Genomic DNA, 25977 nt, shown 5'->3' on the forward strand with positions numbered 1-25977 from the left:
TCCTGCTCTTTTCTAGCTGCCTCCCAGTGAGCTGTTCTTTACTGACACACACTTATACTATGTTCTACCTTGTCCCGCCCATTAAATGGAGTCAGCCATGAACTGAAGCCTCTGAAACTGTGAGTGAAGATAAATCTTTCTTTCTTGAAGTTGTTCTTCAAAGTATTTTGTTACAGCAATGAAAAGGTGACTAACGTATGTTCCTTGCATATATAAATATTACAAATTAGAGAATTTTCTATCTAAGATGAGTAGGGAGGCTCCAAGAACTTAAACCATTTGCCCATACCAACACAGTCAATGTCAGAGGTATACTTCAAAACTCATATTCTCTCACTACATCCGTCTATGAAGGTGAGGATTGATGAAAGAAGTACAGCACTGGCTAATAGACGATGGATTCTTGTAGACCTAACAGGTTTATACGCTGATAAATTCACAAGCTGACAATAGTATGAGCTGAAAGCATATCTAACACACCTCACCTATCAAACATCATAAATCAATCAGCTCTCCCTTAAACAATTGGCAATCAGCCTGTAGGTAGAATGCTTACATCAGCCAATAGCTGGGCAATACAATATGGCACAAATCCTATTTAATGATACAGTGCTGAGACACTTTATTGAATGCCCATATCCATAAAATTATGGCAACTAGAGGGTATCAGTTGTTCTGTGTATCTACTGCATACAGAGTGATACATGGCAGAGCAAGAGAGGCCTGATGCTAGATGAACCTACTATATTTGGTGAGATCTACCAAGTTCAGAGAACTTCCAGAGGAGGGTGTACCTAAAGCATGTCAGGCAAGGAGACCCCCTCAGCAAATAAACTGATGTGAAAAGCAATGGGTGTGCGAAGGAAACCCACAGAGATATGACTTTGTAGAAGCAAAACACAAGGAATATAATGATACACACGGCGGGAGAATTTGGAAGGCTACTCTTGTGCAATCTTGATTTCATGTTAATCAACAAGGGTATGTCTCTAAGGCAACAGGAAGAAACAAAATTAGAATTATGTGACCTGAATTGTTATCTAGGTAGTTCATCTTAAATTTGCACTCACTACCAAGACAGCAAAGTTGTATGGGAAGTGTCATGTTTACTTAAAAATATTAAACCTAAGGAGAGAGGAAAGCAAGAGTTAACTGGAATCTTGGGTGAGTGCTAGGACAGCACTGTGAATAGTTGAAAAGAGCACACTCACATGCAGTTGGCAAACCCCAAACAGCTCCAAAAATACGTGGGAAAATGTTTCCCTTTCCTGAACTGTATGTAGAACAAAGTTTGTGTCTTTGTAGGGCAAATACGTTTTCATTCTCCAGTTTGCTTTGCAGGAGAATCTGTTCCCAGACTTTTGTTGTCATATAAGAGTCCCCGTGTTCTCTCTCTCTAATAGACCCCCATCTTGGGGACCTTCCCATGTTAAAGCAGGTGCACTCCTCTAGTAAACAGACACAAACTGTCATCTTCCAGGTGTGCCTTCTTTGTCCCCTTCACTCTTACCTAGTGTTGGATGGAAAACAGTTGGTTCAACAGAAACGCAGTAGCACTGTTCCTGACTGTACAGTCCTTGGAAAGTTTCTGAAGTGTTCTGACTCCCGCTGTTCATTTCGAAAGTGTTTTGTGTGGAGCTTCAGAAATCAACGAGATAACAAAGATAGAGCACTTACTGAGTGACTTACGAATATTCAGTCTTTACTAGCATTTATTATTTAAACCCAACTTCTACATATGCCTTTACACACCCTTTGCTAAAACACTGGAAACAGTATTTCATGTGTTCTCTTCAAATAATCTTATCAATATCAAGATGCACCTTATTTACTGAGAAGGAGTTTCTCACTTGAACTCAGAGCTCACTGGTATGGCTATTGGGGGTCGGGGGCAGCCTTTCCCAGGTATCGCTTGTTTATCTCCTGACTAGTGGGGTGACCAGTGCACCTCCTCATGCACCTGCCATTTACTCAGGTGCTGGAGATTTGAACTAATCTCTGTCTCCAGCCCTGATAATGCATCCATTCGTTCATATTGCTAAACTATACTCAGTTAAATGACTAGCTCGTGTCTACTCACTCACTCATTTGCCTACTGAAAACATCTCACAGTTCAGGTTTTGGCAAAACCTAGTAACACTGATATAAACTTTTGTATATGAACTTTTAATTAGGTATAAGAGTGTCAACCATTTGAGTAGATATCAATGGTCAGTTAGAAATACAAAAACATAAGAAAGATTTCACTGCACTTTCATTCATTTCATTTCTACATTTTTTTATTTGTTTATGGAGATTTTGAGCTTCTAGTCTACAGTGGTTTCTGAAAATCTCTATTTTTAAATTAATTAGTTAATTTATTTATGCAGTTTATATCGTAAGCCCTCCCTCCCACTTTCCCTTACTCCCCCGCTTCCCTGATCCTCAGATAATGGGAGCCTTCCCCTACCAACATCAAGTTGCATCAGGACTGAGCTCATCCAGTTCTCCTGTGGCCTGGTGAGGCAGCCCCACTAGGGGGAAGTGAATAAAAAGCAGGCAACTGAGTCCATGTCAGAGGCAGCCCTCTCTCCCCTTTCTAGGGAACCTGCATGTTGGCAAAGCTACCCATCATCTACATATGTGTAAGGGGCTTAGGTGGAGTCCATGCACAGTTCTTGGTTGGTGCTCTGTAAGCCCACCTGCACCCAGATTAGTTAGCTCTGTTGGTCTTCTTGTGGAGTTCCTGTCACTTCTGGGTCCTTCTTCCCCCATCCTTCCACAAAACTCCCTGTGCTCTGCCCAGTGTTTGGGTGTGAGTCTTGGCCCAGCATTTGGGTGTGAGTCTTAGCATCTGTTTCGGTCCACTGTTGGGTGGAGCCTCTCAGAGGACAGCTATGCTAGTCTCCTATCTGCAGACATAGCAGAGCATTGTTAATAGTGTCAGGGGTTGGTTCTCTCCCATGGGGTGGATCTCAGGTTTGGCCAGGCATTGGTTAGACATTCCCTTAATCTTCTGTTTTTATCCTTGCACATCTTGCAAGCAGGGTAAATTTTGGGTCGAAGTTTTTGTGGGTGGGTCACTGTTCCCCTCCCTCCACTAGGAATCCAGTGTAGTTAGAGGGTGGCCTCTTCAGTCAGTATGACCCCTGCTACTAAGAGTCTCAGCTAGAGTCACCCCCATATCCTCCCAGGAGCCTAACCTGTCATAGGTCTCCAGCTTGTCTCAGAGATGCCCCCACCCACAGTTGCTCTTCTCCTTGCAAATCCTCTCTCCTTCTGACATCTCTCCCTAGTCTGAGCCACTCTCTAATTTCTTTCCATGCACACTCAACCCTATTCCCTCTCTTCAACCACTTTTGCTATCTATTCCATTTCTACTTCTATGTTATATTTAAGTATCTTCCTTTGGGTCCTCCTCGTTATTTATCTTCTTTGGGTCTATGAATTGTAGTATGGTCATCCTGGATTATATGGCTTATATCTGCTTATACGTGAGTACATGCCATGTGTGTCTTTGGGTGTGGGTTCCCTCACTCAGGATGGTCTTTTTTAGTTCCATCCATTTGACTGCAAATTTCATGATTTCCTTGTTTTTAATAGCCAAGTACTATTTCATTGTGTAAATATACCACAATTTCTGTATCCATTCTTCAGCTGGTTGTTTTCAGTTTCTGGTTATTACAAATAAAGCTGCAATGAACATAGTTGAGGAAATGTCCTTGTTGTATGGTGGAGCATCTTTCAGGTATATGCCTAGGAGGGGATTTTGAGGTAGAGATATTTCCACTTTTCTGAGAAAGCATCAGATTGATTTCCAAAGTGATTGTGCACTCCCACCAGCAATGGAGGAGGGTTCCCTTGCTCCGCATGGTTGCCAGCATGAACTGTTACTTGAATTTTTGATACCAGCTATTCTGATGGGTGGAAGATGGAATTTCAGAATCACTTTAATTTGCATTTCCCTGATGACTAAGGACGCTAATCATTTCTTTATGTGCTTCTCAGCCATTCGAGATTACTCTATTGAGAATTCTGTTTGGCTCTGTACCACATTTTTAAGTTGGATTATCTGGTTTGGTGGTCTTTAATTTCTTGAGTTCTTTATATATTTTAAATAGGGTTAGTGAAGATCAGATGTAGGGTTAGTGAAGATCTTTTCCTAATCTGTAGGTTGTCGTTTTGTTCTATTGGCAGTGTCCTTTGCCTTGCAAAAGCTTTTCAGTTTCGTGAAGTCCCATTTATTAATCACTGATCTTAGTGCCTGAGCTGTTGGTGTTCTGTTCAGGAAGTTGTCTCCTGTGCCAGTGAGTTCAAGGCTCTTTTGCACTTTCTCTTCTATCAGATTTAGTGTATCTGGTTTGTATGGAATTGAGTTTTGTGCAGGATGATAAATATGGATCTATTTGCATTCTTCTACATGTAGACATATAGTTAGTCCAGCACCATTAGTTTGGAAGATTTCTTACAAGAGTCTATGAATCCTCTCAATGCCTATTTTGGAGGTTATTATTTCTCCTTTACTTCTGAGGATAGTTTCATTGGATGAAGTAGTATATGTTGAGGGTTTTTAGTCCTTTAACATCTAATATACAACATGGCACATGGTGGTGTCTGCATTTGTAGGCAGATATCTGTAAGTTCAAAACCAGCTGGTCTACATAGTGATTCTAGCCCAACTAGGGCTGTAAAGTTAACCTGACTCAATAAAATAAAATAAAACAATAAAATGTTTTGCGTCATTCTTTCTCTCTCTTTTGTCAGCACTGGAGGTTGAGCCTAGGACCTCATGAATTCTAAGTACTCTACCTTTGTGCTAAGGCCTGACCCACCCATTCTCTCATATGAATTCTGAAGGGACTCTGATAAAAATTCGTGTTCTATTGTCTTTGTTCCTATATAGATGTTTTTAGGTTTGCCTCTGGCTTTTTTTTTTTTAAAGTATTTTCTGTCTCTGCTTCCTGCAGCTTAAAAAAGGCATATCCAGGTGAAGATTATTATATCATTGTCCATACCATTTGATGTTCTGTAAACCTCCTGAGTATCTGGCTTTGTGTGTTATCATTTCTAAATCATCATTTCAAACACCTTTATATTCCTTCTTCTCCTCCCCTCCCATGCACCATCTGATTTTATATGTATGTTGCATCTTCTCTAATTGATCCACAGCTTTGGGACTATATTTTCTCTCCAGTATTTTTATTCTGTCCTGTATTTTTAAGTTTTCTCTGTATTCAAGTCTTGATGTTTTCTGGGACACTCTGCAAGCTGATTGGTTCTTTAATTGTTGGGCATGTTTATTGGATTAAAAAACCACCCATGTTATTCTTCATATTTCTGATTTCTCCCTTAAGAATGCATTATTACCCCCTCTCATTTTTTAAATAAAGTTACACACTGAACTCTTACTGTTCTATTACTATGTAAACTGGGCTGGACTTGAAGTAGTCATGATCTTCCAATCTCTCCTCTCTCAGTGCTAGTAATATTCCACGAATATGTTCTATGTCTAGCCAGTTATTTAGTCTTCAATGTCCTTTATGATTATATTACTCTTCTCTATTTGAAAGATTCATTTTCCTATCATGAGCTTTATCATATTAATTATACCTATTTACATCCCTAGTCTTATAATTCCAACATCTTTCTTCATCCTGGGTCTGGGTTTGATGCTTGCAATTTCTTTTTACCTATGTTCTCTTGTCTTTTTGACAGCCTGGTAATTTTGCGATGAAAGCCAATATGACATGCTGGATAAGAGGAACTGACATGAATAGGCCTTTAAGAGTGTTTTATGATTATTTGGTCAGGGGTTAGGCTTTATGTACTGTCTGCCATCTTTGTAGTGGGAGCATTTTCTCTGTTGTTCCTGCCTCCCATTTTCTGACTTTCTCTAGAGATTCTTCTGAACTGTGAGATTTTCAGTTCTGATTCTTCAGGGACTGCACTCTACTGTACTGTGCAAGGGAGAAGGTTTAATCTCATGTTTAAATGTCAATCTTTAGCCTGGCATTCTGGACCTTGACCTTTATAGCTATGTCTCTGTTTTGTTTTCATTTACTTTCTTGTATCTCTCTCTCTCTCTCTCTCTCTCTCTCTCTCTCTCTCTCTCAGTCTTCAGCATGATTAAGAAGATGGAAAGGTTTAATATGACAAACAGAAAAAAGAAACAGAAATTTATAAATTTTCTGTGTGGCTGAGCAGCAAGTGAGGAAACTCTCGTGGGGCAGATAATCCATCTTGGGAACATGAACATTGGGATGGATATATTGAATAGATCATTTAAAGATTGTGTGTGTGTGTGTGTGTGTGTGTGTGTGTGTGTGTGTGTGTGTGTGTATGTGTGTGTGTGTAGAGGTAAAGCCACTGCTGGCTTAGAGTCATCTCTTAGCCTCTCAAAACTCCTCCTAAATTTTATTTGTATTTTAAAAGGTGAATGACAACCTAAAGCTCAACCCCACTGCAGTCCAGGGCACTTTTCCTAGGAGTTTAGGCTGTTTGTATGGTCAGCTTGAGGACACTGCTCTGTTTAAACAAACCATGGCTCCATCAAGCCAATGCCCTTCTTCCCTGTTTCTTTTGGGGGGGGGGGTTGTTTAATTCCCTCAGCAGGTATGTTGGGAACAGAGAGGTCCTGTTGAACTTCTTTTTTTTTATTTTTTGAGTCAAAATCAAGTAGTGACAACAACCGTGACCTCAGACAGGTCCTTCTCAGCCAGGTTCCATTATTCATCCTCAAAAGCATAACTGCAGTGAAGCAAAATACATTTTCACTTATTGTGAAGCAGAAAGAATAAGTGAGGAGGAATCATGCTGAGTGTAAGTATTAGGACACAGGGATGGAGCTGCCTGGGAGGATGTGGAGAGTAGGGCAAGCCAAAGCAAGCCCCACTTCTCATTCTCTAGAAGTGAGTCAGGTGAAACACTCACACACACACACACACACACACACACACACACATTCAGGATGGTATTGACTCTCTAGGGGCTTGGCTTGGAGGCTTAAATAAAATTATATATGGACACAGATTTTAATATTTTTTCCTTGGCCCTAAGGATTGAATTTACAGCTTTCTACATGCTAAGCAAACACACTCTCTTACTGTGGAGCCTCAAGCCCAGGATCACAAATATACAAAAGTTTCAATCCCCATTCTATGCCAACAAAAACATTTTTTTAATGAAGGGTACAGAACATAGAAAGATTTGAAGCTATAAACATTATTAATATTTTGAAGGCTCTGTGCTAAGTATTTCACAAAGTAGTATTCTGTACAGACATCACCACAACCTTATTTTAATGAAAAAAAGAAAAGAAAAGAAAGAAATTGTCATTCCCAGAAATATGGCTGGGATTTGAACCTAGATCTCACTTTGGCAGCTGAATTCTTATGACTCAGCTGATGAGCCCAGAATAACCTTAGTGATTTTCATCCTGTGACCATGACCTTAATCTCCAGTCCAAAGAGTAAAGAGCAGTGTCAATGTGCTCTGTCTTGAGAAATAAGTTTCAAAAAGAGATACAAAGTCTTGCCTGCAACACCAGGTTTTGGAAAGGGGCAGAGAAAGTGGGAGTGCCTACAGTTCATAAACATTTACCTAAGAGTCTGGATGTGTTCTGCTTTCAGTAGTGAAGTCATTTTTCCAGACTTTGCAAAGCATCATAGCACCATTGGCCAGTGACCCTGTCTCTAAAAACAGACCTGTCAGTACATGATAGATGCTTAAATAAGATAGTTACATGGTCTACTCTTTGGTTTTTCCCCAACAACATTTCCAGTTCAGTGATAGAAGGAGGAGGAGGAGAAGGAGGAAAAGAAGAGGAGGGGAGAATCAGAGGAAGAGTATGAGGAAGAAGAAGAAAAAGAAGTAGAGGAGGAAGAAGAAGAGGAAGAAGAAAAAGAAAAGGAGGAGGAAGAGGAAAAAGAAGAAGAGGAGGAGGAAGAGGAAAAAAGAACAGGAGCAGGTGGAGGAAGAGGAGAAGGAAAAGAAGAAACAAATCTCCAAGCAGAAATACAGTAGACCTACATTGAGTCTTAGAAAACAGACACACTCCAATATTATTGAAAAATATAATATTTAGGAAAAATACAATTTAGCTTAAAAGAAAAGAACTGTCATCCCACCCCAAATTTAGACTTAGTTTATTTTTAGAGGGCACAGAATTGTCATCATTTTTTTTATTATCAGTCAGTCTTGAGGGGAAAAGAAGTTGTGTGTGTTCATTCGTAAGTATCTGTATAGATACTGGTACAGGCTTGCCACAGTATATGTATGGAGATCAGAGATCAAATTTTGGAAATTGGTTCTCCCCTTCCACTTTGCTTTGAGGTCAATATCAGTTACCTGTCACTGTAGGCTAGTTGGCTCATGAAAGCAAAGTCAGTTCTCCTGTCTCTGTCTCCCATCTTGCTGTATGGGGAATGTGATTACAGAAACATGCCAACATATCTTGCATTTTACGTGTCATTTGAGATCCAACTCATGTTATCAGGCTTATGTGGCAAGTGCTTTTACATGGAGTCATCTCCCTGGCCCTGCTTAACAATTCTATGATTATTTATAGTATTCTGTCTGAAACACAATTTTAACTATCAACAAATCAATGATAAGGTGAAAGAAAGAAGAAAGAAAGAAAGAAAGAAAGAAAGAAAGAAAGAAAGAAAGAAAGGAAGGAAGGAAGGAAGGAAGGAAGGAAGGAAGGAAGGAAGGAAGAAAGAAAGAAAGAAAGAAAGAAAGAAAGAAAGAAAGAAAGAAAGAAAGAAAGGGGGCAGCCAAAAAGTTTCCCTCAGAAGCTACTATGTCCTACTATCCTTAGGATGATCTCTGAGTGGCGAAGTCTCTGCTTTCAATCAGGGAACACCAGTGATAAGCTTGCAAAGCCCTCAGAATATGTCCTGAGAACTGGCTCCGTCCAAGCCCCTCTGCACACCCGTTCACAACTCCTCCCGTATCAAGATCACTCTAAGCTGAAGGTTATAGAGTCAGCAGTTCACATATCCAATTTTCGTTTAGCCAAGGCTCATGTAACCTTGAACCAGAAACATAGTCATCCATCAGAACTGTTCCAATTAAATTAGCATGAACGAAAGCTTAATGACAAAATCAGAACCTGGGCATTGAAACAGGAACACAGAGTGTCTGGAACTTTGTTTTTGCAACCTCAACCCCAGGATGGTCTGTTCAATCCAGGTCACTCTTCCCAAACAGAGAGCTGAGGGCTCACTTTGTGTCCACTCTACCTCCCTCTTTGAAAATTATCAAGGCACAGAAGTGTTAAAAGCAACTTAGTCAAAAACACACGAATCTTGAGTAAAAAACCTGTGCTCCTGTTTTTTCTCAGAGCTCAGTCTGTCTGAGTTCTTTCGTCAATGGTGTTGAGTCTGTTCATAGCCAGCAGCTTTAGCAATGCCTGAAATACTTGAAAGCTCAAAGCCTCAGGTTCTCTCAGACCCACAGAGTCAGAAGTTCTGAGGATGAAGCCAGCCCCCGTGTTCTCTACGGTTAAGTCTCCTAGTTGTTCCTGGCACACACTGAGTCCTCATACACAAAAGCCCAAAGATCTAAACAAGCATAAAAGACAGCTGGAGAAACCCACTTCATTCTGAAATCAAAGCAAAGTGGTTTGAAAAGGTTATGTTTGGATTGGGGCATGACAAAGAACTTCTACCAACTGGTGAGTAAGAGGGGGAGATACAAACTGAGTGCCATATGTCACAGCTAGAACAGTAACTATTTCCCTTGTCAAGCTCCATTATTAGAAACTAAGAAAAAAAAGTATGCACCTATGTTTCATGGGACAAAATGATTAAAGGTTGGATTGTTTTCTATCTTAACTATTTTCTGTGTTACCAGTAATGCTCCTTGTTCATGAATTCACCTTCTGCTATCCCGCTGAAAGTGACCTCAGAAGTAGTGCAAACAGATAATTCATTAGTAAGATTTTACACTTAGGAGCTTACATTTGGTGGTATCCTTAAAGAATACACACACACACACACACACACACACACACACACACACACAGTGTTATATAATCTGTAAAAGCTGAGTCAGTTTCCTGCCTGACTCTGTTACCTTATTGATTTGGGAACTTTGCCTTTTGTTTCCAATTCTTCTTGCCTAGAACAGATGTGTGCTGATTTTTACTGGAAGACATAGATATTCTGCAGTATCTTTTAGGCTTCCCAAGTTGTTTATTCATCCTCACTGCTGAAGAGGAGCTTGATTCTCCTGGGTCAGCATGTTGTACTAGCTTGTGAGAGAGGATCTGTACAGAGGTAACTGAAGGTAACTGAAACCGCCACATTAAAACTAGCCTTTATTACATCTCTATTGTTATATTTGCTTATGGTTTATAAATCACATAGAAAACAAATGCATTGCTAACATTAAAAAACACAAAAATGTCTGCTTCAAACAAAAACAAATAAATATTTTTGAAGGGAAATAATATTTTTGTAGATGACTAGAATTTAGAATTTTCTAATACTAAACACTATTGTGAGCCACCACAGTGTCTAAAACAAAAATAAACATTTCAGTGCAAGATAGGCTCTCTTTTAAATATTTTTTAAAAAAATTACAATACAGAATAAGTTAAGATAAAAGACATGTTCTTTGCCTAAAATAAGAACACCAGATTTAGTGATCAGCATAGCGAACAGGGAAGAAATGAGATATGACCAGATAAATTCATTTTGGGAGGCATTAGAGATTCTTAACTTACATTTTAATATTCTGTTCATATACAGCTAACAGCAACAAAGAAAACCAGCCTAGGACCAATCCAACGTTCTGCAGGAGAAACGTCATCCAGGGTCGCTGTGTTTGAACATGAGTCATTTCAGGAAGCTAAAAAAAGAACAACAACAAAAAAAAAACCAGAATAAGATCCAGATATATTCAACTGCTGAGAAAAGCTTGGTGGGAAAGCATGAGTGACTCTGTTATTCAGAACTTAATAACCTTCAAAATTCCCCAAATAGCTACCCAATGTTCAGTACCTATTCTTGCCATGAGTCTGAAATGTAAGCTAAATGGAGCCACTTGCTGGTGGTTGGGAGAAGTTTTAAAATGACAGAGCTGTCAACAGAAGCCAACTTTTCCTTTGTTTTCTGAATATGTTTAAATGTGAAATAAATAAGACATGAAAGAAACAATTTCCAATTGTTCCATTAGGCTTATGAAGTAGCTAAATGTACTAGCCTTTGCAAAGCACTCCTGTTTATTTCCTGTCCAAGAGAGGACCAATGTCCCTATGACCTTTAGAACAACAAAGAAATAATTTCCTAGGGTTGTATTTTATTCTCAAAGAGACAAGTGGAAATAGCATCATGTCTATCAAATGTCATAGCACCATTTGGAAAGAAAGGTGCATCAGGGCTTCTGTGAGAAGAGCCCAGTGCTGGGGCACATATTAGTTTAAAGTCCTCAATCTAACGAGGTGAGCAGGAACAGCACGGCGGCAGGATTGTTTCCTTTGTTACATGTAGACTCAGGTTAGTGTAGTCTGGAGATCTAACCTAATGTTGGTGTCTTTGAGAGCCACTGATGGATGCTCAGCTGTGTCGTTGGCTTCCACTAGATGGCAGGTACACTGATGTCATGGACACCTCAGCTCCTCATGACAACAATCAGAAATAGATAATTATTTTCTAGTATCTTTGTAATTAGTCTATATCCAGATTATAGTAAAGTTTGTGTGTGTGGTAGACAGTATTTATTCTTAGGAGCTTACATTTGGTGGTATTCTTAAAGAATTAACAATATGAACTAAACTTACCCAATATCTTCGAATGTCAATAATTTTAAGCAATACGTGATAGTTAACTCTAAGGATAGGAACATAATTATATCACCTGTGGTCACTTAATGGCTCATATTTTGAATAAACTTATTTACAAATACTGAGCTAAGATTCCTTCTCTTCCTTAGTTTGCAACTAAGCTAATTATCATTTACTGGATGTGGCTGAATTAACAGCATGCTCCAGACATAGTGGCATGTGCCTACAGTTCCAGCACTTGGGAGGTGGAGGAAGTAGAATCAGAAGCCGTCTTTAACTATATAGAAAATTTGAGGCCAGAATGGGATATGTGATACTCTGTCTCAAAAGCTAAAAGTCACAAAAATTTAAACAATTGTTTAATTTCTTACTGTTCTTATTAACCTAAATCTATAATCTGCTGCTTACTTACAGTACCTAAAAAATTGCAGAGAAGCACACACCTGTTTGTAAGAACCACAGAATTCCACCAGTGAGAAAATCATTAATCTTCTATTCTCTGTCTATGACATCATGCTCAAGAAAACAGCACAAATACTTGATGCTCCAAGAACAATAAACTTAAGTGTTCTAACATACTTTTAGAACACTTAAACTACAAAATCTGGTGCGCATTCTATTTGCTTTTCATGTGACCCCATCCACACGCCCTTATGTTTCCACTGTGTCCCTGCTCCTCACAATCCTGTAAGAGATAAAACACTCAGTTCCTATCAGGTATGCAGAAACAATGTGTCTAGGAAGATAATAGCCCATCCACAGCTACACAGATGTGGTACCAGATCCAGGGCTAGAGCCAAACCAGCTTACTCCGGAGCCCAAAGGCCAAGTCTGTCTGAAATTCATTCTTGCTTGTTATGCAAACACCTTCCTGATCATTAGGAAAAAAAATGGAAAATAACAATGTTAAAAAGTGTTCACTAGATAGAAAACTGTCACTCCATATCAAGAAAATTATGAAAATACAGGACAGAACATAAATATGGGGGCATCTCTGCTGCAAAGAAACCACAGCACTCATTCCATGTTTCCAAGACATGGAGTGTGAGTTAAAATCTACAAAGACAGAGTGCCTTGTCCTGCCGATGTGAGCAAATAACAAAAATCACATTTTAAAAAGTTTTATGAAATTCTGGTTTCTCCTCAGATTGTATAAATCATTCTCCTTTTACCAAAATATTTTGCGAGATTTGTAACCCCATATAGAAGTTTTAACTTTAATATGGGGGGGGGGGATCTGTCTCAATGTGCCCTGTCCACAGCTAAAGTGGTTTTGTAACAAAATGCAGCAAATTTGCTTTTCAGACACTTGGCTCTTTCAATAAGTCCATGTGTAGATGCAAAGTCTCACTGTGTCTTGGACATGCATCAAAATCCAAAGAGTGCTATAGAGAGTCTTTTTAAGAGAGATTAATATAAAATGCCAAAGGGCGGGCCACATCTGATTATTGCATCTCAACTTTCTGAATCAACTTATATTTTTTCCGTTTCCATCAGTAACTTTTCAAAGAAATAATGGGAATTAATTTTTCAAGGGCATATATTTCCTCTATTTTGAAAATTGTTAGCAAGAATTGAAGTGCACTCTTTCCACCCCTGGGCTTTCATTAAGAAGTCTCCTTGTAGTCCAGCATAGTAAAACTGTAATGTTGTACATTTTAAATCATGCTTTGGTATATATCAGGAAATAAGAGGAGATGAAACTACAGATAGGGTTTATTATCACTGGGTTATAGTGAAATGAAAATAAGTTTAGCAAAATTATCTTGCCCAGAGATGTGCTAAGAAAAAGGTTCTTTATAGTTCTACTAGAAACTTTGAAGCCTTGAAGTAAAAAAGCAACTTATCTTTTTAAATCATTTTACTAAGTTGCTTTCCTCAAATCAACATTTTTCTTGAGGTAGGGTTTCTCTGTGTAGCCTTGGCTATCCTGGACTTACTTTGCAGCCTCAAACTCAGAGATATCCACCTCCCTCTGTCTTCCAGAGTACTGGGATTATAGGTATGAGCCATTGTGTCCGGCTTCAAGTCAACATTTTGCTACTAAGAGACTTTAAATCTCTGAAGGAAAAATCAGTTTCACCTAAAGCAGTTCTTCTTTTTATTGTCCACTTGACTAGGTTTAGGATCATCATGAAACATACTTCTTAATGTGAGTGTGGCAGTGTCAGAAATGGGCTGGGATCAAGAACTGAACAAAAGAAGAAAGTCAGCTGAGCAGCAGCCTTCTTTTTTTGCTGCTTCCTGAACTCAGACACAATATGACCAGGTCCCTCATGTTTCTGTCACCATGCCTTTTCCATATTAACAAAATGCCTTGTATGGAATTTCATAAAGCTCAAAAATCTGTAATAAGTTGATAAAGCTCTAGACACCTCTAATATTAAATCAAGCAAGAAAAAACAATTTAACCGGATCTTTAACAAGCATTAGTAGGGAAGAATAGTCTACCAACAAACATAATTCTAGAAATGCATATTACTGCCAATTCTGCCACATTATGGTAGAAGACCTATTACCAGTACTCTTCAAAATAGTCCGTAACTAACCTAAAGCCTCCTGCCTGACAGCTAGCTTTCATAGTATCCAAAGATGTTATGTCCTACCCAGCTGTGAAACCCACCAAGCACAACATCATGCCAAGACATCCCCAATGGGGCAATAGTGGTAGTTACATTTTGGGGTCAATCAATAGCTGTCTAATTGAACTTAAGTCTCTCTTAGCAGGAGGGAATTCATGACTGGTATAATAAACCTGACTGTCTACTATGTCTGGAGATCATAAACCTACTGCCGCCACTTTCCTAAACCATAATAATTTCTAACAGCATTCCAAATACTTATTCTTATTCCTAAGGATAAGAGTATCTCTCATTCCTCATCAAACAACTTGTTTTTGCAACTGATGAGGCTGTCACAGAAATCCACAACTGGCTAAGTGCAGAGAACAATAGACAATTGTAGATGTATCATCCCCAAATGTTCAATCCTGACAATTAAGGCTCAGGGAACTCATAGACAGGGCAGGCACCAAGACTGAGACAGAGGACCTTGTTGTTCATTGAAAGATAATGTTGTCTACAAATGATAAGACGTTTCACCAATGAAATATCAAATATGGCCACCTAAACAAGACCTTCACAATGACAATATCAACTGACATGCCAACATGGATGGCAGAAATCTCACAAGGTTCGACCTTTAAATGAAGCACTACCACCAATTAATGCTGCCTGAGAAAAGAATCAGTCTTCTTGAGGAATGAGCCTCCTCACAGGTTATCCAATTCCAAGTGGTGAGCCCTAAACACTTACACATATGAGCAACATTAAATGGACCCAGCAGGATGCATGAGTATATGTGTTTACATGTGTATTTACATATATTTGCAGAGCAATAATTAAAGTTTACAAAATCAAGGAGAAGACAAGGGGGGAGATGAATAAGGAAGTGAGAGAAGTGGAAATGATATAAATACAGCACTCAAAAAAATTAATTAATTTAAAGAAAGTCCCATACAATTGAGAAGGAAGAAACACTACCAATCGAATTCTATAAATTTATAAAATAATTATTAAATGGTGAAAAAGTAATAAATAAATAACATTTATAGATCTTTTTTTTTGATGAACATAGATTCAAAATTCTTAACAAAACACTTTGTACAATTTTACAACACATAAAAAAAGTATTCCATGACCAAGTTAGTTTCATCCTAAGGGTGCAAAAATGTTTCAACATATGCAAATCAATAAACATAACATAGCACACAGATATTTAGGAATTGAAATCAGATGATTATCTACAAAGTTCACTATTCCTTCATGATGCGGCCCTAAAGATACCAAGAATATGTGCTGTTTTTGTTTTTGTTTTGTCAACTTGACACAAGCTAGAGTCTCTAGAAATATCAAGGAAGAGAGAGAAAGTGCCTCCATCAGATTTGCCCAAAAGCAAGTCTGTCATGCGTTTTCTTGATTGATGATTGGATGGCACATCCAACTATGGGTGATGCAACCCCTGGGTAGATGGTCCTGGGTTGCATAGGAAGCAAACTGAGCAAGTCAGGAAAAGGCAGCAAGCCAGTAAAGCAACATTCTTCCACCGTCTGTGCTTGAGTTCCTGTCCCGATTTCCCTTAAAATGAACTGCAAAATGGAAGTGCAAGTCAAATAAATTCTTTCCTCCCCCAAGTTGGTTTTGTTTAGTGCTTTATCACAGCAATGAAAACTAAGACTGGATATAACACTTACACCTCAACATAATAATGGTTATATATGCTAAGTCTTTTTTAACATTATACTGGGGAAAATGAATACAATTAATTTAAAATTAAGAATGAAACAATGATATCCACTTTCTAGTCACCCAATATCATGTTTGAAGTTGTAGCTCAAGCTAAAAAAGTAAAAATGACACAAACAGCAAAAGAAGATAAGATGATAATATACTGAAAGATACCATAGTCCCCACCAGATACAAAATAAGACAGACACAATATTGTGTGTTTTCTCTCATATTTGGAACCCAGAGGAGAAACTATTTGAGGAACAAACATGGAAGGAACAAAGGAAGTTAATTGGAGGAAATATGAACAAAGCACAGTTTTTTAATATATGTATGGATATATATGTACTTGTTATGTTACAGAAATGAAAATAAATACTAATGGGGAAAGAGAACCTTGCTGTCAGGGCTTTCAGGTTTCTAGATTCCTGAAGGAACATAGAACTTGCCCCAGTCTCTTCATATGTACAAGCCAACCAAATTGAAAAACAAACAGCGCAAACATCAATCTTAGCTTATAGGAAAGGCCACAGGACACCACTGCCTCAGAAACTGGAGCTGCTGTTTTTGTGCTGAGTGGACTAGCTTATGGGGCAGCCTGGATCGGGTCTCTTGACTCACACAGGTGAAATTCTGAAGGCCTGTGTGGACAATTTTAAGTTTTTAAACTCCAGAGGACCTCAGTCAGAGAAATCCTAAACCTTTCATGAGTTTTACCTGTAGGGATCCTAAAGGTTCTAAGAGTGAAAAACAGGAAGGAAACTCTCTTCCTTCTGGCAGGAGTAAAGGAAACATAGTTATGGTTAAATAACCCAGGGTTTCTGCTCTTTCTAAGGGGCTGTCTACTGGCAGTAGTTAAGTAGAGCCTAGCCTAATTGGTTCTCCTTAACCTTTAACAACCTGGCAGATAGGGATCACCTAAATCTAATCACCTGCAGCAATTCTGCTCTATGTGGGGACAGGAGGAGGGGTGAGAAGCATTTATGAAACATCACAAGCACAGACTACGACCACAGGATCACTCAGGGACTTACCAACAACTAAGCACAGTGGTGCAAACCACTAAAGATGCTGGAGCAAAAGGATCATAAATTTGAAGGAAGTATGTACCAAAGGTTTTTAGGTAACAAGACCTTACTTCAAAAAAATGCAACAGAAACAAAACAATGGTAGGCAAAATGGCTAATAGGGTTAGGGCACTTGCTGACAAGTCTGATGACTGGAGTTTGATTCCTCAGTACCTACATGTGGCAGGAGAAAACTGACTCCCAAAAGCTGTCCTCTGACCTTCATGTACACACTGGGGTGTGTACCTACAAAATTAACACTAATAATAATTTTAAAAATTTAAAACAACCTGATTACAGAACTCTCTCCCACCTTGTTTCTCTACTACTAAAGGCCAGTTTAGCCTAATTTCTTTTACCTAGTATATTAAGCCCAACTCTGGACAAAGCAGGGTTATTTCATAATAAATCAAAAAATAGTTGAGAGAGATAGCAGTAATTTTGGAATTACTGGAGCAGAAATTTTTTTAATTACAATTAACAAGTTAAGGAATTAAATGGAAAATGAAAACAACAAACAATAGTAGATGCGTAAGTAGAGAGGTGCAAATTTAAAGATGAAAACACAAGACATATACTGGTGATAAAAGACTATACCAGAAATGAATGTAAGTGGTGAGCTCAATAGGAGTTCCAGCACAGCCATAGAAAACATATCTGAGCTTGAGGAAACACACACACACACACACACACACACACACACACACCCTTTAGTAAAACAGAGAGCAGGAAGACCAAGAACATACAGGCTATCTGAGAAATTTGAGAAAACTACAAAAGTTATAATGAGCCATGATGACAAGAAAGGAAAGAATTCAATATTTGAAAGAGTTGCAACCAAGAATTTTTTTTCAAATAAACACCAAGAGACTAAATATACAGGAAATTCAAGACTATGAAGCAGTACAAAGGCCAACAATTCATATAAAGTGTTTTTGAACTTCAGGCAGTCTTGCAAGAAACCAGAATAAACTACCTTACCTTTAAATAAATAAAAATGATAATTATATGGCATGTCTGAGGATACTATGGAAGCAAGAAGGTGAAGTGAAATGCTCAAGTAGTAAAGAAAAATATATACCAACAGAGTTCTATGTAGTGTATAAAGTATCATTCAAAAGTGGAAGAGGAGACTGGTGGCACAGCTCATGGGTTAATGCTTGCTGAGCAAGCATGAGAGCATGAGTTCAGGTTCACAGCCCCATAGTTAAGAAGAAGGCCAGTGTGGTCGTTCAGATGTGTAACTCCAGCACTAGGGATGAGACAGCCAGTCTATCCAAAAAAGTGAGCCCGAGCTTCAGTGAGAGACCTTACTTTAAGATAATGTAAGAAGACACTAAATGACAACCCCTGGCCTTCAAATATGTATGAACAGGCAAGTGTATCTGTGTACACACACACACACACACACACACACACACACAAAGGAGGGGGAGAGAAAACATAAACAATCTTCCAGAAAATAAAATGGTGGAAACATTTGTGTTTGCTAACAATAGCACAAATAAACATGCCTTATGACAAAACACAAATCTTTCTCAATAAAAGGAAACAAGTGTAGGGGTCAGGAACTATATACCTACATATTAGTATATAATTAAAGAATGAGTGAATGAAGTTAAATAGCTTTTATTCTTGTTATTGCATTATTATCACAACAGTAGAGAGTTCTTAGAAAGTATACTTGAAATTGTTGTAAATTTATATTGCAATTCAAAGACAAGCAAGGATTATCAGGGCTGGAGGGATGGCTCAGTGGTTATGAGCACTGGCTGCTTTCTGGAGGACCTGAGTTTGAGCCCCAGCATGCACATTCCCAGCAGCTCACAACCGCCAGGAGCACAGATTGATGGGATTTAACCCTCTTCTAGTCTCTGAGAGTACCAAACATGCATATAGTGCACAGACACACATGTAGACAAAATTCCTGCACACATAAAATCTTTTAAAATGCCATCAGATAACATCACAGAACAAATAAGAAAAGTAACATGGTAGAAATAAGGTAGTTGCTAATACAAATATGCCAGGAATCACCATAACAGCAGTGGTCTGAAGACATCAATCAAAAGACATCAGATCAGAAAGCAATACTCAGTGCTAGACTGTCTACAGGAAGCATACTTTTAAAAATATGCAGTCACTTCTCAGTTATAAGGGGAGGTGTGAGAACTATTCACCATGCTAATCCTACTAAAACTGTCAAGGCAGCTGTATTAACTCTTCACAGAGCACGCTTCAAAACTAGGAAAGTTATCAGGAGCAAAAGGATAGAAGGCAGCACTCCAAGAGGACAGAAAATCTTCAGTGACTGAAGACATCTAAACACAAAGTTGGAATATGTGAGGCAAAAACTATTGGAACGTTATTGTGGTTTTATCACATTAATTACTGATCTGGGGAAGGGTGCATATGACACCGCATGTGTGAAGGTCAGACTACAATGTGCAGGAGTTTTTCTCTCCTATCTTGTGGGTCCTGAGGTTTAAACTCAAGTTTTCAGGCTTGATGGTAGGTCTTTACCCTCTAGTCATCCCACCTTACCTGTCCTGGTGTACTCTTTTATTGAAGGCCTCTCTGTGAGAAAGACATTTAATTCAGCAGCAACATCAATTAACTGAATATCACTCACATCAATAGGCTCTTCCATCCTGGGAGATCAGATTACAAATTCATCCATAGATCAAATAGACTTTTCCGCAATTCAAATCATTTCAGGTCATAAAACACATCTTGACAAACTTTAAAGAATATAAGCCATGAGAGATTCCAAGATGGAGGAACCAATCACAAACTGTGTCTGATTAGCAGGGCAGCAGTGATGAATTGCAAACCTGAAGAGACCACAGATGCCAGTCCAGACTACTATACCCAGCAAAACTTTTAATCACCATAAATGGAGAAAACAAGATATTTCATGACAAAACCAAATTTAAACAGTACCTATGCACAAATCTAGCCCTACAGAAGATACTAGAAGGAAAACTCCAACCCAAGGAGGATAACACCAGAAAAATACAGGAAATACATAACTTCACTACAGAAAAACTAAAAGTATACAAGTACACAAACACACTACCACAACCAACATCAAAATAACAGAAACTAGTAGTCACTGGTCATTAATCTCTCCCAACATCAATGGATTCAACTCTTTAATATAAGACAGACTAACAGAGTGGGTGCTTAAACAGGACCCAACATTCTGTTGCATACAAGAAACACATATCAGGCACAAAGATAGACATTTTCTAAAAGTAAGGGGCTTTAATAAGGTTTTCTGATTAAATGGATCAAAGAAGTAGAGAAATAGGATGCACAGAGTCCTAATGAGACTTGATAGGCTGGAGTCAGATGGCAATGAGGAGGGCTCCCCCTTTCTGATGCCTAGTAGAGGGGAAGAGGGGGGAAGAGGGAGGGAAAGTGGGACAGGGAGGGCTCAAGGGAGGGGGTTACAATCAGTATGTAAAGTGTCTAAATTAATAATAATAACAAATAAGAAGAATATAAGCCATGTTGAATCTGTTCTTACAATTAAACTAGAAACGTATTATAAAGAAATTAAAAAAAAAAAACAAAACAAAAAAAAACAAAACCCAAAAGGCTAGAGGTAAAATTTTTAAGTAAGAAAAAGTGAAATGAATTTCATCAAAATTTATAGGATGAAGGAAAAGCAGTAAAGAAAAGTTCATAGTGTTGAATACAGATATTAGAAACAAGAAAATTTAAACTAATATTCTAAATTTTGATCTTGGTAACTACAAAGAGAGCAATTTAAATCTAAAATAATCAGAACAAAAAATAGTAGATTAAACAAATTAAAGACATTTAATGAAATTAGATAAGCATATTGCTTATAGTGAAAGAATAAAGACCCAAAACACCAGCTCGGTATTAAAAAAACAGGAGCAAAGTTGGTAAGTTATTACCCAGCATCAAGCCTTGGTATAAAATTTCAAAACAGTCAAAGAAGCACTTGCAAAGCAATAAATAGGCAGATGCTCTATAAGAGTCAGAAATAGACCCAGCTCAACAAATGATTCTGAAGCAATGTAGCCAGGTATAAAATACTAAGAACTTACAGAATCTTCAAAAATTATTTCAAAAGGGATCAGATATCTAATGTAACCCCTAAGGACACAATAAAAGTTTAGTGGTCCTTATACATAGCAATCATTTTAATAGGGGCATATGTGGGAGACGAGTGGAAGGGGCACTTGTGGGTAAGGCTATGCTCACCTGTGTGTGAGTGGGCAGAGATCACAGGTTGATGTCGACATGAGAGTCTTACTCTATCACTCTCCGCCTTATTCTTTGAGACAGTGTCTCTCACTAAATTGGGGCTAGCAAGTCCCAAGGATGCACTTTTTTCTGTGCCACACCACAATCAGGCACTGCTGGACTACAGATGCAGGCCACAGCGCTCATATTTCACAAGCGTGCTGGGAGCTCAACATTGTGCCAACTGAGCCAGCTCCCCAGCCCCAGTGAACCACTTTTTAGTCCGTTTTTTGTCACTAAATCAATATTATATTACAGTGAATTATTTATAAAGAATAAAGGTTTATTTGGCTTACAATATGATGTTCAAGATGTGATCGCTGCATTTGCTCAAGTCTCTCTTGCTGGTACTAAATGCTTAGCAGAATGGTCGGGTAGGACAACTCCCAGTACTGGAGAGAGGTGGAGCAATGGGCCGCTCTCCCACACAGCTAAGCATATTCTTTCTGCACGGTCGAGCAGCCACACCCTTGGCTTTATTCCAAAGGGCTGAACGCCTACACTGGAAGAAACTAAGGTGCTCCCTAGTAGGTAGTAAATAAAACGTGGTGGATTCTGTCAATATAATATTACTTAGAAATAAAAATAAATAAGTTATAAACCCATGAAAAAAACACAAGAAACATGTTTTTAAGCTTTTGCTCTTTTTTTTTTCAATTGTTTTGAAGTTAAATTACACCATTTCCCCACTCCTTCCCTTCCCTCCAGCTCTTTCCATTCATCCCCAATCTATTCCTAATTTATAGCCTCTTTTTTTCTTTTTTCTTGTTTTTATATATTTATATATATGTATAATACATATACAAGTGCATAAATAAACAAATCCAACATGAGCAGTCCACTTTGTGTCACTTGTATGTATAATTTCAGGGCTGACCAATTGCTACTCTAGAGCCAAATAGGGAGCTCACCCCTGGCAAACACTCTCAGCATTCCTTAACTGTCCAGAGCTGAAAGAAAAAAAGTTATTAAGCAATAAGCCTTAAGTTCTCAATGCATAGGGACATGGTATTCACAAAGGGAGAACAAAGGTGTCACAGCATGTTAAAAGGCAAACAGGAAGTAAGCGGATTCCAAGAGAAAGTTTGTTTGTTTGTTGGCTGCATCTCAAACGGTGACTGTCATGAGCGTTACACCCTTCCCAATCTCATGTTTTGTTCACTGTAGGCAGAGGATCATCTACCTACTGCAAGGGGCACCAGACACCAGCGTGTGTTTTTCTTAGCTGACCTGAGAAGCTGCTTGGACACAGTTCCATCACTACCACAAAGACAAACTAAAAAGGCAGCATACTAGGAAACTATGCAGTGATCTGGAAAAGGCAACAGTACAAGGACAGTAAAGAATAAAAGCAATTGACATACATTTAAAAAAGAATGGAAAGATGAACAGAGAAAGCATGAATATATTTAGGAAGGTGGAAGTATCCTATATGATATGACAGTGATAGATTCATGTCATCGAATATCTGTCGAAAAACTCCACGGACAGAGAAGACTCAGAGTGAAAGTCTACTCTGTAGACTTTGATCATATTAACATGTTAATGTAGGGTCAAAGACTATGAGTTGTGCCACTGGAGGGCACCGACAGTAGAGGGTGTATATGTGTGGGGGGGGGTACAAGTGTGTGTACAAGGAGGCAGAGAGAACTCTCCAAGAAATCTTTTGTTTTCTGCTGTTCATTTTAGCGGTGTTGTTTAGGGTTGTTCTGCTTTTGCTTTTTCACATATTTCTGTGCTTGTTAGTGTGTGTGCAGATGTGGGTGCATGTGGAAACAAAGGTTAGATGGTGGTGTCTTTCCTCACCCACGCCTCACCTTCCCTAATTAACCAACCAAGTTAATGCAGGGGTGTGGTGTATGGTGTGTGGTATGTGCTCATGAATGTGTGGGTGCATGCAGCGATGGACATTTCTAGTTCTTCACCTTATTGCCTCACAACAGGGTCTCTCCATGAAAACGAAGCTCACATTTTCATCTAGGCTGGCTGCATTCCCGCCTTTGTCCCCAGTGCTAGAGTTATAGACCCATGTGGCCATGTTTGGCTTTTGTATGGATGCCAAGGGTCCCAACTCAGGCTCTCATGTTTGCAGAACAACTGTCATCCCTCAACAATCTCTCTCATGAACCTCATTGATCAATGAAGCTCATTGATTCTGCTAGGCTTGCTGGCCAGTGACCTGCATGGATTTGCCTGTCTGACCTCCCTTCAAGCCTTACCCCATGTTGGGGTCACAGGTCTGTGCACCATGTCCAGCCCTTAGTGGAAGGTACTTTGACAACTGATCCATCTTCCCAAACCCTGTTTTTGCTTTTCTGAGGCAGCTTCTTACTGTGTACCTAAGGTTGGCTTTGAATTCTGAATTCTTCTGCCTCAGCACCCCAGGGCTCAGATTACTGATCATACTACCACATCCTGCTCTTTATATGCTCTTTTTAAATTTTTATTTATTTTTATTTTATGTACATTGGTGTTTTTTTCTGCATGTGTGAGGGGCTCAGATTACCTGATACAAGAGTTATAGACAGTTGTGAGCTGCCATATGGGTGCTAGGAATTGAACTTGGGTCCTTTAGAAGAGCAGCTAGTGCTCTTAATCACTAAGGCATCTCTTCAGCCCTTCTATGTTTTCTTAGTTTTGATGTGAACCTAAATTTGGGAAATTTGTAAGTAAAAATTCCATTTTCCAGTTACTGTAGCCTCATTTCAAGTTTTCAGTAATCCACATGAAGTTGCCACTTGGGTGGTACAAGGAAGAAAGCTGCTCTATCCCTAGCGTAAATTATGGACACACCCTTACCTGTCTGAGAAAGAATAATGCCATGAAGCTTGTGTGTGTGTTCTGTCCTATAGAAATATCCATTCTACTCCACAAACTTTAGAAATAGAAAAAAGATGATAAAGCTGTAGCCTAATAGGAGTTACTGTGTTGGGTAAGTGAATATCTGGATTCTACCATTATAATATCATCAATTAATGTTCAACAAAAGAAGATTTGATTCAAGCATTTTAAATAACATAACAATAAATGGATTTTTAAAATGCTAATCACTTCTTTAAAAATTTACTAGAACATTTTTCCTGTATTCCAACACATGGAAAAGAAAAAACTTTATTTTTGACCATTCACTCACCCATTTTGGACCAATACTCAAATGACATTCAACTAAGGGTCATCTTGAGTTTTAAAGTATGCCCCCAGTTGTTTAATGATACCATGCTACTGTAATAAATGATTACCAAGACACCTGGAGTCCTTCAGTTAAACAAGTACATAGATGATCCTTATTGACAGCTATACTTTGCCCAGTTTTAACAAAATATAACAGTATGTATAATCTTTTATCTAGCACGATCTCCAGGAAAATTCACAGAAAAAAATCATCTGTAATCCATAGCTTGAGAAAAATTGGTAAATTAGGAAAATTGTTCGTATCAATGCATGTTTTTTACCCATACAATTTTTAAATCAAAGATTAAAATATATATATTGGATAAGCAAGTTCTGATTTTTTGTTTCTAGCAATTTTGAAGAACAAAAAAGATTTATGTGATTGGTATGGAATCTTCTAGACTTGTAAATGGTTTCTCAATTACAGATTTTTATGTACTATAACATATTATTGAAAATAATTACTTATAGGATATATCCTTTTGTTAAGTAATAATTCCTAAGTAGCATATATATATATATATATATATATATATATATCTCAGAAAATATTAAATACAATTTGAATTAGAACATCATCTGACACTGTATGCAAAAACCAAAATTGACAAGACCTAAAAATATAAGATTTTAAATTCTTAAAAGAAAATACAGAACAAAAGATTTATGAAAACTGACTTATAATTGATGTTTAAGATATGAAACTCATACCCAAGAAGTGAGGGGTATATAAAGTAAACATAATCAGAATTTATCTTTATATGAAGAGGGAAGTATTTAATCAAAGAAGTTTCATCTTGCAGCACATACAGCCTATTGCAGAAATCTACACCCGGTCAAACACAGAGAACAGATGATGGGTTTCTATCCAACCCCAAACAAGTCTTCCGCAATGCATCTCCTACTCCTAAGCTTGGGGAACATCCTAGAAGAGGGGCAAAAAGGTTGCAAGAGCCAGAGAACCAGGACGATTGCTACAAGATAGTATCTTCTACATATGACAGAAACTCTGCACCCATTAAATCTCAACAATATGTTCCCTAACATAGCCCTGCAAACTGACAACACCAGTTGACATGCTAACACAGATGAAGGAAGGTCCCATCCCTAGATGAAGAGCTATAGGCAATTAGTGATTGCTGGGAGAGAGAGGGAAAAAAGACTGTTCTCAGGTTGAGTTCCTTTTAGGTTATCCAATCCCAAGGAGCCCAAAACACATATACATATGAGCAACAGCAAACAGATTCAGCAGGATACATACATGTGCATGGGTTTGTGTACATGTATATGTGCGTGTGTGTATGTGTGTGTGTATCAAAATAATAACTAAAGTAGAAAAGTTAGTCATTTGAGAGGTAGCTGGGATATGTGGAATAGCCAGAGGGGAATAAAGAAGCCACAGAAA

General features: G+C 38.4%; 1 protein-coding gene across 1 annotated transcript in view; it reads right to left on the minus strand.

The window, feature by feature from the left end:
- Positions 1–10694: 10694 nt before the first annotated feature.
- Positions 10695–25977, minus strand: part of Slc39a12 (solute carrier family 39 member 12) — an 89877-nt gene continuing 74594 nt past the window's right edge. Inside the window, exon 13 of the mRNA XM_055593807.1 lies at positions 10695–10833. Coding sequence (XP_055449782.1) covers positions 10705–10833 — 129 coding nt within the window. The 3' untranslated portion in view covers positions 10695–10704. The remainder of the gene's footprint in view (positions 10834–25977) is intronic.

This window comes from Psammomys obesus, unplaced genomic scaffold (assembly GCF_907164565.1).
Source record: "Psammomys obesus unplaced genomic scaffold, mPsaObe1.curated_primary_1811, whole genome shotgun sequence".
Lineage (NCBI taxonomy): Eukaryota > Metazoa > Chordata > Mammalia > Rodentia > Muridae > Psammomys > Psammomys obesus.